The 17,885-nt window shown below is 41.3% G+C and overlaps 1 protein-coding gene across 1 annotated transcript in view; it reads right to left on the bottom strand.

Annotated features, from left to right (window-relative positions):
- MIER3 (MIER family member 3) overlaps positions 1-17,235 on the bottom strand; it is a 28,946-nt gene extending 11,711 nt beyond the window's left edge. Inside the window, exons 1-7 of the mRNA XM_043887518.1 lie at positions 17,141-17,235; positions 15,657-15,681; positions 12,266-12,411; positions 3,435-3,569; positions 2,085-2,205; positions 1,110-1,195; positions 849-921 (exon numbers count right to left, since the gene is read on the bottom strand). Of these exons, the coding sequence (XP_043743453.1) occupies positions 849-921; positions 1,110-1,195; positions 2,085-2,205; positions 3,435-3,569; positions 12,266-12,411; positions 15,657-15,681; positions 17,141-17,149 (595 nt within the window). The 5' untranslated portion in view covers positions 17,150-17,235. The remainder of the gene's footprint in view (positions 1-848; positions 922-1,109; positions 1,196-2,084; positions 2,206-3,434; positions 3,570-12,265; positions 12,412-15,656; positions 15,682-17,140) is intronic.
- Positions 17,236-17,885: the final 650 nt, after the last annotated feature.

Here is a 17,885-nt window from a genome sequence, read left to right as displayed (position 1 = left end):
TCCAGGGGATCTTCCCAACCCAGGGATCAAACCCAAGTCTCCCGCACTGCAGCCGGATTCTCTACCAGCTGAGCCACAAGGGAAGCCTGAGAACACAGGAGTGGGTAGCCTATCCCTTCTCCAGCAGATCTTCCCAACACAGGAATAGAACGGGGGTCTCCTGAATTGCAGGCAGATTCTTTACCAACTGAGCCATCAGGGAAGCCCTGAATCCCAACATTCTGTCTTTCAGGGCTGGGGCAAGGGAACTTCTTCAAGCTTCATTTTTCTTAAGCATTTCTTCCCCAGAAGATTTTATCCCTACTGTTCTCGTATCTCAGGTGATACGATGCTGCCAGCTCCCACTGGAATGGGATGTCGGCCAAAGAGTTGTACATTAAGAGCGGCTCCACTACTTTAACAGGTGCTTAAGCATACTAAGTGGCTCAGAGGGTAAAGCGTCTGCCTGCAATGCGGGAGACCCGGGTTTAATTTCTGGATCAGGAAGATCCCCTGGAGAAGGAAATGGCAACCCACTCCCGTACCCTTGCCTGGGAAATCCCATGGACAAAGAAGCTGGTAGGCTCCAGTCCATGGGGTCACAAAGAGTCAGACACAACTGAGCGACTTCACTTTCCACTAGCATACTAAGAAGCACCGCAAGAGGTGGGGGGATGGAGGGGGTGCGCAGTGGTTCTCTGAGTCTCATGGTTAATTTTGATACATTATTCCTAAATCAGGCTAACTCTTCCTGGACTCCAAATCTATCTTTACACTCACAGGATGAGTATACAATCAGATACTGAAATAAACATACTGAGAGATAACTTGACTTACCAAATATTATCAAAATTAAAAGCCTTTCTCACCTTTCTCATTACCAGCATATTCTCCGAGATACGGTGGAATCTCTGCTTGATATTGTAAACCAATCATTATTTCCTTCAGAAAAATTTAGAAGTAAAAACAACTTATTATAAAAATAAATACTGGGAAAAAAGTTCCAATTTATTCATCAGTTACTACAAGTCTAAAGTTATCTTGCAAAATTACCTTAAATTATTTCAGAAATGTTTTTAAAAGCTACTTTAAGCCAAATGATCTAAAGTTGCAATGGTAACTTAACATACCTTCCTCAGATCTTCAGGTGAGTTACCACTGTCTGTTTCAACATCTTCAACCTCTGATTCTTTATCTCCATCACACGTAGTATTTGCTTAAAAGAAGAAAATTAAATTTTTAAAAAGGGTTTTGCTGCCTTTCTTTACAGCACCTGAAAGAGTGGCTGATATTTTGTGATAAAAATTTGCAGAATAAATGAGATCAGCACAAATACACTAAACTTCGTGTACTATTCTCATTTTCACACTAGTCAAGACATTGAAAACATGAAGAAAATGCATGCTATCATTATAATTATTTGGTGTACAATCATACAGTTTGGAGAGGCAAGAGGAGAAAGTAGAGCACTGGACTACACTGATTACATTAATCCAGAGAGACACACACACACAGAGCGGCACAATGAGTTCATAAAAACAGGCTTTTTGCACACATATGTGTATTGTATCGGAACTTGTTAACTGAACAGTTCTTCTACCACAAAAATACCTGAGAAATAAGCAAAACTGCATGTAAGAAATTATTTCAGTCCAAAGACCTTTTAAATATTGCTGATATATATCAAAAGATAACACTAAGGAATTAAAAGGGAAGCATTACATAAATCACTAAAACTACAAAAATACTGTTGGCAACGGATGGCAGTTTTCAAAACCAGGAAAGCAGGAGCTTTTTAACAGAAACCTAAAAAATGTCTATAAAATTTCATGGCTGAACCAAGACTGGTTGCCTTAGCAACAGATGAGTCTTGAGAAAGAAAACAGCTTTGCAAAACCAAACAAATGCTTTCATTTTTAAACAGCATATTAGTTTACATCTCTCCCAATAAAAAAAGGTTATGATCTTATTCAGATTATAATAGTATTCTATTTCAATTAAGTAAAACACTTAAAATATTCTGATAAAAACTACATTACGTAACAAAATGTACCCAAGCCAGAGCATCAGCGCTACTACTGCTCAGTAATGACTGGATGTCTTACATCGTAAAGGTCTAGGGAAGAAGTCAGAAGTTTCATGGGAAGTCACAGATGGAGTCAGATCATCTGCAGAAGACTGAGTTTCCTCATCATCACCTGACAATAGGTCTTTTGCTATTTCCTCCTATAAGAAGAGGAATGCAACGTTAGAGTTAGAAATAATTATATCCCATCAATATTGAAAAAAAATCTTTATAACATTATTCATAAATATGATGGTATTATAATACAGTTAAGAACTATTAATAGTTGAAGCCTCAGTTTTGAGAAAAGTAAATTTGAAATTCTCCTATAATTTACTTCATGTACATAATTACTTAGTAACATTTACTACTTAAGTATATATAATATTTAATGACCACATACTATTACACATTTATGATGCAACAAACAATCTGTGGGTATTTGTGCCCAATTTGTGGGCATGCAGAGAACTTATCTGAAGTGGCAAACTAATTTTTAGTGAATTTACAACAAAAATAATCTGACTTCTAAGCAGTTAAAAATTAAAATTCACTTTCTGCCAACTTAAATAACTAAAACAGAAGTCTCCAAACTCCACTCTTTCAGTAACTTTAAAAAGTTCAACTAATGTACCACTCAGACTAGTGATATAGTATTGAAAGAAACAGTTCTGAATTAATTTTATATAAGTGTATAGTCATCCTTGTGCCTGGCACACAGTAGGCACTCAATATTTGCTGGATGCCTATGGCCATTAAGGTCTTTGGTACATTAACATCACTTTTGAAAAGTGGGGACAACACAACTCACAGGAAGAGGTTCCAAGATGTGGATCCCTCTCCCTGCTGGAGACCTGAAAGTTGAGGAAAGCCTCCCAGGGATCCATCAGCAGAGACCACGACTATGAATTTTCCTCGCCAGGGACTGGCCACCCCCACATCCAGCCTACACTAAAGACATACCACTGAGGTCTTGGCTGAAATGGCCACTGTCATTCCCAGAGCCCAAGAAAACAGAACTTCCCTCCAACCACTCCATGCCTAAGCCAGCTTGTTTGAAAACTTCTGGGGATCTACTAATCAATGCATTCATGTGTCCAGAGGATCAAAAGAAGTTAGGGCAAAATCTAAGTGTAGATATAATATATCTACACAGGAAAGATAAAAAGTTATGGAAGAAAACTCTAATATTCAAATTATTATGAAGTTATTACTACTTTTAAAGCAGTGAGATCAAAGCCAAACAATATTCAAATCAGTCACCAAAATGACAAGAGCAACAGGTCCACAAGAAGTTTACAATTCAGAATTACGAAACACTTTAAAGAAACTAGTAAAAGCAGTCAATGGGAATAGATCTGGGATTCCTCTTCTACATGCTCGTACTTACTTTGTCTAGTGTCATATCTGGTAGTTCATCTGCAAGTTCACTTGGGGAGCTATTTGCACTGGAATTTGCAACAGCTGGAATTGTAGGTTCATAGCCATAGAATGCCAATAAATCTTCTAGAGGCATGTTTCCTTCCTATTCAAGCCAGAGTACAAACATGAGCTCAGGAGATGCCACAATGCTGAACGGCAGATAAACCATGATGCCATTAATGTTCAGAAAGCACATATATCAAAAGGGCAGTACCAAATCAAAAATCAAGTTTTAGTTTTGCTTTTTGTACAATATACAGAAAACAGGATCAAATACTGAGCTATAATTAATATCTGAACAAAAACCGAGCAATTAACACTTTAATTTTCATTTTCCAGCATCATTTTACTTTTTAAAAACTTAGTCAAATATTTGCTTTAGGGCATACTTTTTCTTCCACTTTTCATTACTATATTCACCTTGAAGTATTACTTCATATAATTTTTAGCTTGTTTCCCTGCAATTAACAGTTGACCACTTGATTTATTCTTTGTGTTAATAGGAAGATACCTAATAAGAAACCTTGGCTGAACATTTATGAACACTATTATGTTTATATATTAATATTCAAAACACAGTTATCCTTTGATATTCCTACTACTGTATCTATATTCTCTACCAGCTATTTTTTCCCCCAAAACTTTCTGATGAAGTTTGCACTACCACCAGCTTACAGATGAGAAAACTGGGGCTTAATTCTGCATCTGAATTCCAGGCACTCTAGCTCTCTCCTTGACGATGCTGCTTTGATAAAATTGCATACTCTGGCTGCAGTGCTGCCTGTGTTATGAATACTTACGCAATGCCAGATAGTGGCGCTCAGTCACTGTTTTTCCCCTCCACTAATCTGAAAATAAGTGCTATATTTCCTTGTTAAAAATATTTTAACTCAACCACAAAGTGCATAGAACGACTTATAACTATCATTTAAATAACTTCACAATCATACACCCCTCCTGCACAGCACAGAGAACTCTACTTGGGGCTGCGGTGACCTAAAATGCGAAGGAAATCCAAGAGAGGGGAGACATGTATATGTTTGGCTGATTCACTTTGCTGTACAACAGAAACTAACGTAACATGGTAAAGAAACTACACTCCAATAGTAAAAAATTTTTATAAACCCATACATCGATGAACTAGCTAATTTCTTAAATATTTTGAAGATGTTTATGTCCATCTATAAAGAGTTTTGCTTTTAAAACTTGCTTACAGTTCAGTGTTCCCCTTAAGAAAAAACATCTAACTTATGAAGCAAACAGCATGAAAGTGTGAAGCAGAGTATGCAAAAATATGCCCAGTTGACCACAACAGTGAGCTAATAAGGAGGACCAGCGATGCCCACCCGAGCCCGAAGGGGACACGGGTTCTGGAGATCCCTAAGAACTGGCCTGCAGTTTTACAGCTGGGCTTCCCTGGCGGATCGGACAGTGAAGAATCTGCTCACAAAGCAGGAGACCTGGGGTCCATTCCTGGTCAGGAAGATCCCCTGGAGAAGGAAATGGCAACCCACTCCAGTATTCTTGCCTAGAGAATCCCAGGCACAGAGGAACAGGGTGGGCTACAGTCCATGGGGTCGCAAAGAGTCAGACACGACTGAATGACTAACACACTTTTGCATTCTGCACTATGCCTGAATGAAACAGGTTCATGTTATGAGCTTAGAATAAGGTATATGATAAAAGGCTAATTTGTAAATTTGCAATAGGAGACACGCACCTTTCCAATGACCATGCCATTCATTAAATCTTTTCAGCTTGGAACTGAAATCAGTCAAAACTGCTTCGGAAGCATGGACAAACTCAGCACAAATTAAGCTGTATGGTCAGGATGAACAGAAGTTAACCCATGCCATGGGAAAACCTCATGAATTATTTCTCCAAAGAATGCCTCGAAGGTGCCAGAGCCACACTGAGAATTTCTCCAGTCCTGCTCCTTGTAAAGTCCACACAGCCCATTCCCTTTCATTCATACTATTTATGAGACTGGGTTGCAGCCTTTGCCAACCACCTGTTAGTGGTATTTCTCCAAAACTTTAAAGTTTCAGATTCCCTCCATGTACTGGGGAGATGGCAATTTTCACTCATCATGCACTGATAGTCCACCTTACCATCAATACAGCATTTACTGGGTTCTAGGAACTGTGTGGAAGACTACCAGCTATAGAAAAAGAAAATTTAAAAAAAAAAAAATCCTGCTCTCAAGGAATTCAGTCTTGGTGGAAGGAACTGATAAGTTAATTATAAAACACCATGACAGCTGCAATAATCAATTCTGGAACTGGTGCTATGAAAAGGTGGGAAGGAAGACCTACATCCAGGATTTAATAGTATACAATAGGGAAGTGTCACACAGAGGATAATGACTGAGCGAAGTTTGGAAAGACAAAGAAGCTTTTAACAGATGACGGTTGTATACTAGGGACTCATGGTTCGTCATCAGAAACAGTGACTGAGTAGAGACTGCCAGGAGGCGGGAGCTGCTATGAAACACAGGTCTTACCCTTCCACAGCTTAACAAATGAGGGGGATACTGACAATACTCAAATACAGAACTGCCAATTATCCTGAGTGCAAAAGAAACAGTCCTGAGATACAGAATTACGTGGAGAGCCTATTGTCATGTGGTTGCAGAGGAAGACAAGTGACCTTCAGCTGAGGGCCGAAATCTGAGAAGTGACCAATCAATCCTGTGAAGAGCATTCCAGGCAAAGGAAACAACACACTTGAGGCCTGAACGTGGTTTTCCACTAAGCCAATGGCCAGAACACGAAGAGTAGAGTGAAGAAAGGTTCAAGATGACATTAGAAAGAGAAACAGAGGCAGATCACGAGAGGCTTCTCCGCAAAGAAACTTGGGATTTATCCCCACGGCAATGGGAAGCCACTGGAGAATTATAAAACTAGAATGACATGACTTTATTTCTTCTTAAATCCTGAGCAGCTGTACGAAGAAAAATTGCAGGAGGTAGAGAGATAAGAGAAAAGCAGGGAGACCACTTGGGAGACTCATGCTGGGTTAGTGATACAGACGGAAAGAAGCAAACGGGTGAGATCCATTCTGAGGTGGGAATCAAACGGACTATGGGGTAAAAGGGAGAAAGAAGGACAACTCCTCAGATTTCTATCTGAGCAACTAGGTGGTGGTGACTTTTACTGAGACAGAAAAGACTAAAGGACAGGAAGGCTGATGAAGGAATTAAGGAGCTCTGCAGAGGACACAAGTTAAGTTTGAGAGGACTATGAAACATCCAAGTGGAAAAGTCAGGCTGGATGAGAGCCTGGAGCTTGGAGGATCAGGCTGGGCTAAAGATATAAATCTGGCATTCATTAGCATCTAGATGATATTTAAAGCCACAGGAGTAGATGAGCTCACTCAGGGAGAGTAAAGAGAAGAGGATCTATGTTTTATTAGAAGAATTTTCAGATATACTACCCTATAGGCAATGGGACATGTCTGGAAAATTTTGGACATGATTTTCATTCTGAAAATAATGTCCTGGGGGAGTAGAAGAATAAGAGCCCGAAATAAAGAAGGGAATTATCCAAGCAAAAGTAAGAAAAAAGAATCTGTTTCTTGACTTACTCGATAGAGGGAATGTAGATAACACAGCAGTCTAAGTAGATTGCCCATTTCTGGCCTGAGAAGGTTAAATAGCTACAGCACAATTATGAGACCAAAACAAAAGACAGATAAACTTCAGGGTAGAGGGTGGGATGATAGATGATGGTTTAAGGTAAAAGTTGAAGCAATGGGCTTGAATGAGTCATCCAGAAAAGGCAGAGTGAGAAAGACAAAAGTTAGAACCCTGGGGTACAGGGTTTAATTGATGATATTCATCAATGAAAATAGGGGTAAATAAAGTAAAGCCCATAAACACAATGGAGAGAGATGTCAGAGGGTAGAAGCAGAACTAAGAGAAAATGCAGGATTATTAAGTAAGTTAAGGAAAAAGCAAAAATGGAGAAACCACGGATGGTCACTCAGGTCAAATATTAAAGAGAGATAAAGCAAGATAAAGATAGACATGAATTCTTTGCATTTGTCAATCAGGAATTACTGGTGACCTTACAATCTGTTGGGAGAAGCAAAGCTGAGGACTGAATGAGCGGAGAGACAATACATACACTATAAAAGGTGAATGAAGAAGGCAACACAGGGTCAAAGAAAAATTTCCAAATGTGAGAAATGTATGAGTAGGATTCCACATTGAAATTTAAAAAAAGGGGTGGGGGGGTGGTGCAGAAGAATAAACTGAGGACTAAAAATGAAAATTCAGGACTAGCCTGGGATGTGGATGATACTTTTGGAACCTGAGGGTACAAAGAAAGAATACGTATAAAAGCTAAGTTTGCATGTGTGGGGCAAACAGAAGATCTGAGCAGTTATTCATGAAAATTCTACTTTCTCTATAAAGACACAAGTATGATCATCTGTTGAAGGAGGAAGTGACCATCTTAGTGGAAAGCTCATTAAAACAGTCAAGGGATGACACTACAATGACCCTGAGAAGGGGCTGGTGCTAAAACACAGAAATTATCTGTACTAAGACTTTAAAGCAAAACTGGAAAAGATTAATCCAGTCTCCAAAGTACTTTACAAATGAGCTTTCTATTAGAGCCTATTAATAAATCACTTAGTCCTTTGAAGCATAGGAGCAATGTTTTCAAAATTGAATTAGCAAATCTCCAAGTCTCTAAGGATCCATGGTGTTGAGATCAACTCAGAAGTTTGATATAGCACCATATTCCAAGGATGAGGACTTTATTTCTACGGCATTTTGTTGAATCTATTTAAATTTCAAGGGTCCATTTGAGTCCAGTCATACTTATAAATGAACTGTTTTATAAGTTGAAGGATTTCTAATAGGAAGAGCACATGATTTAGAGACAGAGGACTCCCTAATTGTTAACTACTACTGTGGGCAAATCACCTAACCCCTCTCATCTCTTATTTCCTCATCTGTAAACAGAAAAACACATTATTTCCTTAATCCTATGATGCACAGCCTCACATACCAGAAATCAGGATGCATCCTATTACCAATGTACAGATTTCTCATAGTAAGGCTCTTCTCTGCTCCCATCTATGCTATTTCTGAATCTACAGTACATCTTACAATCAACAAGGCCTCTGAGCCAAGGGAATAATGCTAATATTTCTCTGACACACCTGACGGTGTTGCTAGATAGGGCCAATGATATTGTCTAAGTAAGGTACTAACTAATTTTAATATAACACCAGTATGATACCTTAAAATACAGGCTGCAAAACAGAATACATGTAACTTTCTAAAATGCTTTAAAAATAAATAAATAAGGATGTAAACCAAAGTCTAAGTGGTAGAAAAGATGTTTTCTACTTTTCTCATTTTACAATGAATGTCAGAGGAGAAATCTCTGTATTAATAAAAGCAGAAATATAAATTACTTTTGAAAAAGTTTTAGGTCTAATTCTAGGATTATTAATTAAAACCTATCAGGAAACAATAACATGAATAAATTAAAATATAGTACAATATAAACACAAACCTTATTTTAGTATATTTGGCAACTAAAATCTTGTCACACAATCTATCTCTATACTTACCAAAGTGCCACTATAAGAAAACTAACTTTGTACCTCTCTTATTTTCCATAACATACAATGTACTAAAAATTTGTAAGAACCAAAATAAAGGGCATATATAAACTATCAAATTTATTTACTATGAGCATAAAAACTTGTAATTTTTTAAAACATGAACAGCAAATCCCTAGGACTGTTGCCATGTACCAACATCTGAATCACTGTTCTATAAGATAAGATTAAGAGAATACATTATTTTAAATTGTACAGAAATAATTTTAAATTTCTTTTAAAAGTAAAATGATGCTTACTCTTTATATATGTGTCTCTATCTACTATTTCTTTTATTTTCACGTTTCATTAAACATCAATAAAGAACAGAGACCCCAGCTACAATCATGGGCTTCCCAGGTGGCTCAGTAGTAAAGAATCCAATGCAGGAGACTCAAGAGACATGGGTTCAACCCCTAGGACGGGAAGACCCCCTGGAGTAGGAAATTGCAATCCACTCCACTCTTGCCTGGAGAATCCCATGAACAGAGGAGCCTGGAGGGCTGCAGTCCACGGGTCACAAGGAGTCAGACAGGACTGAGCAACCGAGCACACATGCACGCAAGCACTGCAGTTACGCGCTACTATAGATAAGAATCACAGTGCGGGGCGGGGGGAGGGGGGAGCAGTCAGCCACTCTCAGAAATGGTTCTTCTTGTGCCTTGCTCAATGAGAGAAGGGTGAGCCTTCCAAGCAGGGACATAGCACTTAGGTCTTCACTAGAATTTATTGAAAATCACCTGTATTTTTCTGTCCCAATTTCCAAGAATGTGACAAGAAGAAAAACTGCCTAAATACAGAGAAGTTGAAATATTTAAAGGTCTATAATTTTTCTGAAACTACAAATTCAGTAATAGATATCATTACAAAGCAAAGATTTAATTACTGGAGTTTACTAAACAAAATGAAAATCACAGGAATAGAAACTAGGTATTTCTGTGAATAGCTAAGTAAATAACTCTTTGCTGTTGATTATTTCTCTATATCTTCCCTAATTTTCTTTTAAAACTCATTAAACACAGATTAAAGCAGATATTACTATAATCTCTGGAAGACTAAAACCTACATATCTGAAAAACAAAATTTTACTGGTCCATAGATCTCTACCAGATTACCCATACTCAAGTAGTAACTATGTTAACACATTAAAAGAAATTTAAAATTCATACTAGTGACAATACATCTATTCGCATACTAAGGCACAGTCTAGTACATTTGTATTACTTTCTTATATCATGCTGTAACTAGACTGCTGTCTCCCTATCTTTAACAACAAACACATAATTAAAGAAAGTGCATCATGAGACCTCCTGGGACTTTTGCTCATGCCCACAGCAGTATCCTGACTTAAAAAACTACAGGAGAGAAGTAAGAAGAAGCCTTCCACGAACTTCCACATGAGGCTCAACATCTTTTACTACACATAAATCCTTTCTCCCATAGCTCTCACTGCTTACTGCTTTCACAGTTCTTAGCAGAGGACATCAAAAAAAATCTTTGTTCCCATTTGTCACCCCACACTAGACCGTAAAGCTGCTTGAGTCCAAAAACACTGTCAACCTGCTAAATTTTGCAATCCCATGACCTACCACAATCCCTGGCTCAGTGATAATGCTAGTCGGATTATAATTCTCAGTTATTCTAGGCTACCCACTCATGAGAAGTAGAAAGGAATTGCCTGAGAAAACTCAAGGCAGACCTTGAGAATACTGGGTATCTTTTCTTATCAACAGGCAACATACTGTCATACCCCTGAAAGAAGTAATAGGCAAGACTTTTCTTCTAGAGTATTTCCAAGCAATTTTATCTCTATATTCCCAAATCTGTTCGGCTTTTGTAGGAGATATACGTATTTTTTAAATGATTAAATCTAATTGCAACCATGTTGCATTAATTTGTCAAAGGAATGAACATGTTTAGAAAATTTCAACTCTTCAGGAGCAAGCCTGGCGTCTAGGCCCTGAAGACTCTCCCTCTGTTTTTCTGTGTGTTAAGTTGAAGGAAGAAACACAATAATAGCCCAGCTTTGCCTCACAAAAGCAGAAGAGACCATACAAGAATGTGCTTTGTCTTCTTCAAGAAAAAGAAATATGAAAAATTCAGTAGTATTCCTGAAAAATGTGTTATTCTGGGTTGATTAGAAATTTGCAAATAAGGTTAATTTATAGATAAATATAATCTTTTCAAGGAATCCTCTTTCATGGAGGCCTCTCTCTGTAGTTTCTGGTTATAAGTATGTGTTTAAAAATCAGTTCATTTGAACTTACACTGATTGGGGGTTTTAAAAGTTATAAACTACATTTACCCTACCAACTTTTTAAAAGATAACTGGAGGGTAGGATAGAGGGTATTACTAATTCAGTAAAACAATGTGGTATAGTGCCAAGAGGCTGGGCTAGGATTTAGTCTCCTCCAGTTCTCTAGATCTCAATAATCTCACCTGTAAATGTGCCTATTTCATTGTGCTGGTATAAACTTAAAAATGGTTGGAAGCAAAGTGGAAGCATTAGTCTCTCAGTCATGTCTGACTCTTTGTGACCCCATGGACTGTAGCCCAACAGGCTCCTCTGTCCATGGAATTCTCCAGGCAAGAATTCTGGAGTGGGTTGCCATTTCCTTCTCCAAGGGACCTTCACAACCCAGTGATTGAACACCAGTCTCTTGCATTGCAGGCAGATTTTTTAGTCTGAGCCACCAGGAACACCACCACCTCCCACCAAAAAAAAAAAACAGGTTAAGAGATAAAAAATAATTTTTCAAAATTAAATGAAAGTGTACTTATTAGACTATTCTTCAAAATAAGAAAATCAGTAACATTCTGTACAAAAGTAAATATGCTGATACTATTTTTTTAATTGAAGTATAGTTGATTTACAATGTTGTGTTAGTTTCAGGTGTGTGATCAAGTGATTCACTTATTTATGTGTGTGTGTGTGTGTGTGTGTGTGTGTACATATTCTTATATACAAGTATATATATTCTTTTTCAGATTCTTTTCCATTATATGTTATTACAAGCTACTGAATATACTTTCCTGTCCTATACAGTAGGTCATTCTGATACCATTTTTATTTCAGATAGGTTGTAAAATAATTTATAATAGAATTCAAAATTTTTACTATGTTTGTATTAAATCTTCACTATAAGTTTGTATTAAAACCCTAAAGTAAAATCCTTTACCTTTTCTAAGTCTTCGATTTCAGAACTGAAGTTTTTACCCTCATCCATCATTTCCTCTTCTTCAAGAGTTCTTTCATCATCATAGTCATGGACCAACATCTCAGCAGTGGGGTCAAAATCATGATCCTCAGAAGACAAAGACCCAACTAGAAAGAAACACACTCAATCACTTTACAAGTTCATAAGGCTATTTACAAAAGAAAATAATTTGTGTTCTACTGCCAGCTCCTTTTAACGTTTATATGTGAGCTTTATTAAATGCATTTATTATGTACTTCACAAGTTATAAAGTTAAGACCATACAGTTTCTGAAAAGATATTTAAATCAGCAAAAGAAAAAAGCCAGTTTATAACCATTTTTATAAGGTGTCCAATCCATGAGAACATGACTTCTAATAGCAACAAAGTGATTTAAATGGAGTGGTCTTTAAAAAAATGTTCTAAGAGAAAAGTCGCTTATCAGTTAGTTTTGTTTCTCTAAAAGCAGTAGAAAAATGTCAAAAGGGTTATGAACAAAAGACTTCACAAGAATCTTCTATACACTGAGGCTAAAAACTTCAGGAGAAGGAAATATTAATTTTACTCAATTCTCACTCTCAAATAAAAGTTCAAATCACAACAGAAACCTGGTTTTTTAGAACAAACACAAGTTTCTGTGAGGCAGCTACACAGTAATTCAGTCTTCAAAAGCACCACATCACTTTTCATGTCTATAACAGTATTTCAAACTCCCCAAAACTAAACCGTAAGATTATATGAAGGGAATACAGAAAATCATATCTATGAGCTTTGGAAGATATATCCCATTGCAAGCTGTTTTGGTCAACTCAAACTTGTTTATAAGATGGTAGTGCCTGGAAATTCCCTAGAGGTCCAGCAGTTAGGACTTCCACAGCCAGGGGCATAGGTTCGATCCCTGATCAGGAACTAAGATCCTGAAACCCTTGAGATATGGCCAAAAAAGATGGCAATGAATGATTTTTAATGGCAAATCTGAAGTCAACAGGATACCCTGAAAACCAAGTGGAGAAATGAATACTATCTATAATCGCCAAGAGAATAAGGTCAAATTTATGAAAAACAGAGTTTTCTTCACTTGTTTTACTCTAATATGTAATTCAACTGGACCGATGACTCTCAGAGGGGGAAGACAAGAAGTAGTAGAATTTTAAGAGTGGAGAAAGGGAGAACTGGAAGGAGGCATATTCAACACAAAAAAGTCTGATGTGTTTTTACTCAAGCTTTAATATTTTAAAACTTCAAACACTGAAGGACATTGAGATCATTACCAAAACACTGAATTAGACCAAAGATTTTTCCAAATCACAGACAATTCAGTGTTTTTGGCTCTGAGTTCAGAGGACTCTAATCATTAGTCCTGAAAATAATAAAATTTCTACAAAATGTTTTTAGGAGGTGTGCATTATGACGTTATTTTTCACATGCTGAAAGATTTTAACCCGCTGATTTAAAAAATCTGTTGACGTATAGGTGGTTCAACAATTTTAGAGAAAGATGAATACTTGTTAAATAGCAGAAAAGCAGAACAGCAACCATTACGAATTTTCTTTTTTGGAGAAATTCCCAGATACCTTTGGGGTATGCCAAAGTGTAAGGTAGGAAATGCGAAGTGAAGTCACTCAGTCGTGTCCGACTCTTTGAGACCCCATGGACTGTAGCCCACCAGGCTCCTCTGTCCATGGGATTTTCCAGGCAAGGGTACTGACTGGAGTGGGTTGCCATTTCCTTCTTTTCTACCTCTTTGATGGCTGAGCTCTACCCTCTTCCTAATCCACATCGCTTGGCTCACTTCAAGGCTTCCCCTTGAGGAAAGCATTCATTCAATAAGGGCCAGAAATGGAAGGGCCTGAGAGTCTATTCTTGGCTCTGTCCCTGGTTTTCTGGGACCTGAGGTAAGTCATTTAAACTTTCTGGGCCTGGGTCCAGTTTTTCATTTATAAAATATATAGGGTTGGCTTAGATGACCTCTAGTCTCTTCTGGTTCTAAAATTCTCTTAAAACTCGGCTAATTGATTAAAAATAAGTTATAAGTTTGTTTAAACTCCAAAATCACACTCTCTTTTTATTTAGATTGCAACTTCTTAAAAGCAGACAGTGATGCAAAATGGAAAACTTCCATTATCATCCAGATGTTTGGCATCTTGTACATAAATATTCTTTCCCTCAAATCAGTTCTAACAAAGAAACGTCTGTCTCAAAATCAAACTAACTTAAAAGTAATTAAAAGTAAAGACTATTTTCAAAAGCTATTTTCAAAATAGCCTCAAATTTCTTCTATTTGGTGTTAATTATTTTATAATACCTTAAATGATAATCAAATGAGACCTTGAAGGTTGACTAAATACACAAAGTAATATGCAAGGAAAATGGTCTGTTCACTATAAGGCAACATGTGGTTAACTGAAGACTTGGAAGCCCATCCAGACTCTGCTATTAACTAGGTAACTCTCAGCAGAGTTATTTAAAAGTCTCCTCCAGTGTAAAATAAAGGAGTTGAACTAGTTTAGAGGCGCTTTTCTTGGAGACTGTGAGGGAAAAGAGGCGGCCAAAATGGGGCTGGAAAGGGAACGAGAAACGGAAACAAAGCTGTCCTTCCATTTCAGCACATGAGGAAAGGTCTTTACCATGGGACAGGTTTCAGGGGTTCCACCAACCCCAAATTATATGCTATTACCCATTATGTGCAGAGTTCTGTAAACAGAGTCCCTTGCTTTCATCAGATCCTGACAAGGGCTTCTGACACCGTAACAGTTGAGAAACACAGTCCTAGATGGTCTAATGTTGTCTCACTTCAAAAATTCTGTATGACCAACCTCAAAAAGCATGGGTTTCTTTTAATTAGGCCAGCTTTACCTAACTCTCAGTTTTCAATTTAACACAATCTACAGGCATTTCTCAATTTTGAAAAATGTATGAGACAAAGTAAGGCGAGATGGGGAGAAGTGACTATCAATATGAGCAACCCTCAAATCATGACAAATTAGAGAGACGAATTGTCAAAGAAATTAAAATCTAAACTGCTTAAGTTGGAGGAAAGTTTGGGATAGATGTGGGATTAACTGTTTCAGGCTTGGAGAAAAATAAAAAACAGGGTATGTTGAGAATTAGATATATTACTTTAAAAGAACATGTCAGCAGCTTTGTAACAAAGTATTTTTTTCAACATGCAAGGAAAAAGAGAAAATATGAGATAGAATAGTTGTTCCTTCCTCAAACAACTTAATTACCAAAAAGAACACCGAAACCTCTTAAAAACAAATGATGAAAAACTCGCAAAACAAATTTTTGTTGGAGGAACTGAGCAATAGATCTTTGGGCCCCCATCACCACCCCCTGGGGCCCACTGAAAAGGTAAGAGAACAGAACAAACCTGGGCTCGAACTTCCAAAAGAAGCCTAGGAGAGAAAAGAAGACGTGCGGTTAGATCGCGAAGCCAAGGAAAGAGGCAGCGCCGGCAACAGGGCGCAGAGGAGGCGGAGCCCAGCGCTCCTCCGCAGCTGCCAAAAGTGCAAGACGTAGCTTCGCTCCACTCGCTCCTGGCCCCCTTCGGGCCCCTCTTGGCTGCCTCGCCTTCCTCCCCGAGTCCCCAGTGTACAAACTCGCAGACCCAGGACGAAGCCCGGTGTCTAACAGGCAACTCCAAGCCGCCCCTTGGAGCTCAGCAAGTTACAAAGCAGAGAAGCAGAACCCAGAACAGCCGGCTCGCAGCATCAGTCCCCCATACCCTAGCATTTCAGTAGTCCCCCGAATCCCACCGGCTCTCCACGGCCCCAAACAACACCTCGCAAGGCAACACCCTTTCCTGGAAGGGGCTCGCCCTCTGCATCGAGTCCACCCCCTTGGGGCCCGGTAGCCCCAACTCCGGGGCTGTCCTCTGTCCCCGAGGGTAGGCCAGCTCGAAACCGGACACTCGCCCCCAAACCAAAAGCGCAAGCCCCCCATCCTCTCTCCCGCGTTTAGAGATGCGGATCCGCAGTCCCAAAGACAGTGGTATCCTCCCGGAGTATTTAGTCGCTCCCCGAGCCCAACAGCGAGCTCCTCGACCGAGGGGGCTCCTGCCAAGGGGCTTCTGCTGCGCCACCCCCCCCCATCCTCCCGCCCCAGCTCACTAGTCCCGGGGGACACGTCCAGGGCAGGTCCGCTCGCCCTGCCGACCCCCTTAATCGGAAGGAAAGTAGGGATACCGAGAGTCCGTGGAGAGAGCGTCGAGGGTCTTGGTTCTCCCCGTTTACCCCCAGGGGCTCCCGCACCTCCAGGGCTGCGGGGCGGGGAATCTTGCCTCTGCCGAAGCCCAGCGGCCGCGCATCCCGCTCGCCTCCGCGCCGGAGCAAAGTGGAGCGTGAGACTCCTTCGGCCCGCAGCCCGGACCCAAAGGGCCGGGGGCACAGAACACTCCTCCCGCAGGGCAGTGGCGCAGCCCGCTCCCCGCTTTGCGATCCGGCCGCGGAGGTGGGGGCTCGGCCGGTTTCCACCCACCCCGGCCCCGGGAGGCGGCGCGGAGGCTCCAGCGGCCCGCGCAAGCTGCTCGGCAGCACGGCACGGCGGCGTCCCCCGACCGGGGCTTGCTGCCGCCGGCCGCCGCCGGCCGCCACCTCCCGTCCGGCCCCGTCGCCCGGCCGGGTCAGGGCCGGAGCCGCCGCGGCCTAGTCCCGGAGGGAGACCGCTCCCGCGCCCGCTCCCGCCCCCCGGCCGGCCCCGCCGCCGCCCGTCGCCGCCTTGCGGCCCCACACCGCCACGCCGCCCCCCGCAGGGCCCCGGGAAAGGCCTCGGATCCCCGAAGCCAGGTTGGGGACCGCGGGAGACCGCCGGGCGCCCGCTACAGCCCGGCCGCTCCTGCCCGGTTTCCCTGCTCACCTCCGCCATATTGGTACCTTTAGGGCGAACGAGCAGCGCCGAGCCCAGTCCCCGGATGGGGCGCCTGAGCCAATCGCAGCAGCCGCCGCCGCCGCCGCCGCCGCGGTCCGCCCGGCACCCGCCCGGCGGCGGAGGCGGCTCGGCCCCTTATAGGGCAGGGCGGCCCGCGACACCCCCGGCCCGCTCGCAAGCCCACCCCGCCCGGCGCCCCTTGCCGCCCCCGCGCCCGCTGCGGGCGCCTCGACCCGCACCAGCGCTCACCCGCCTTTCCCCTCTCGGCTGGAGTAAAGTTCCTGCCGAATTGGAGGCAGCCGGGGGACGGATGGAAACGCTGGCGCGGGACAGACTCACGTCCAGTCAGTCGAGGCCCAAGAGCCGGTCGGGGCGGCTGCGGACCGACTGACAGACCCTCCGGTCCGGGTGGGCGTGGGGGAGATGGGCAAGAGACTTGGAGGGACAACTCGACAGACTTCCCTAAGTAAGGATCAACGGCCGAGAGGAAGCCCTGGAGAAATGGGAGGTGGACTGAATGGATTGACTGATGGACGTGAATAAGCCCAGAATGAGAGGACAGCGACCAGGCATTTTGCGGTTTCCCCTAAGAGACCTGCAGAAATGGGAAGTGCTGATCAGCGTACCCTGGCCCATGGAATAAACGGTGGAAGAGGTCATTTGCCAAACAGACTCTGGAAGATAGTGACAGTACAGAAGAAAGGGCAATAGGGCAAAGAAGTGATGATGAATA

Source organism: Cervus elaphus, chromosome 25 (genome assembly GCF_910594005.1).
Source record: "Cervus elaphus chromosome 25, mCerEla1.1, whole genome shotgun sequence".
Lineage (NCBI taxonomy): Eukaryota > Metazoa > Chordata > Mammalia > Artiodactyla > Cervidae > Cervus > Cervus elaphus.
Note: the sequence above shows the minus strand (reverse complement) of the source record. Positions and strands in the feature narration are given on the sequence as shown.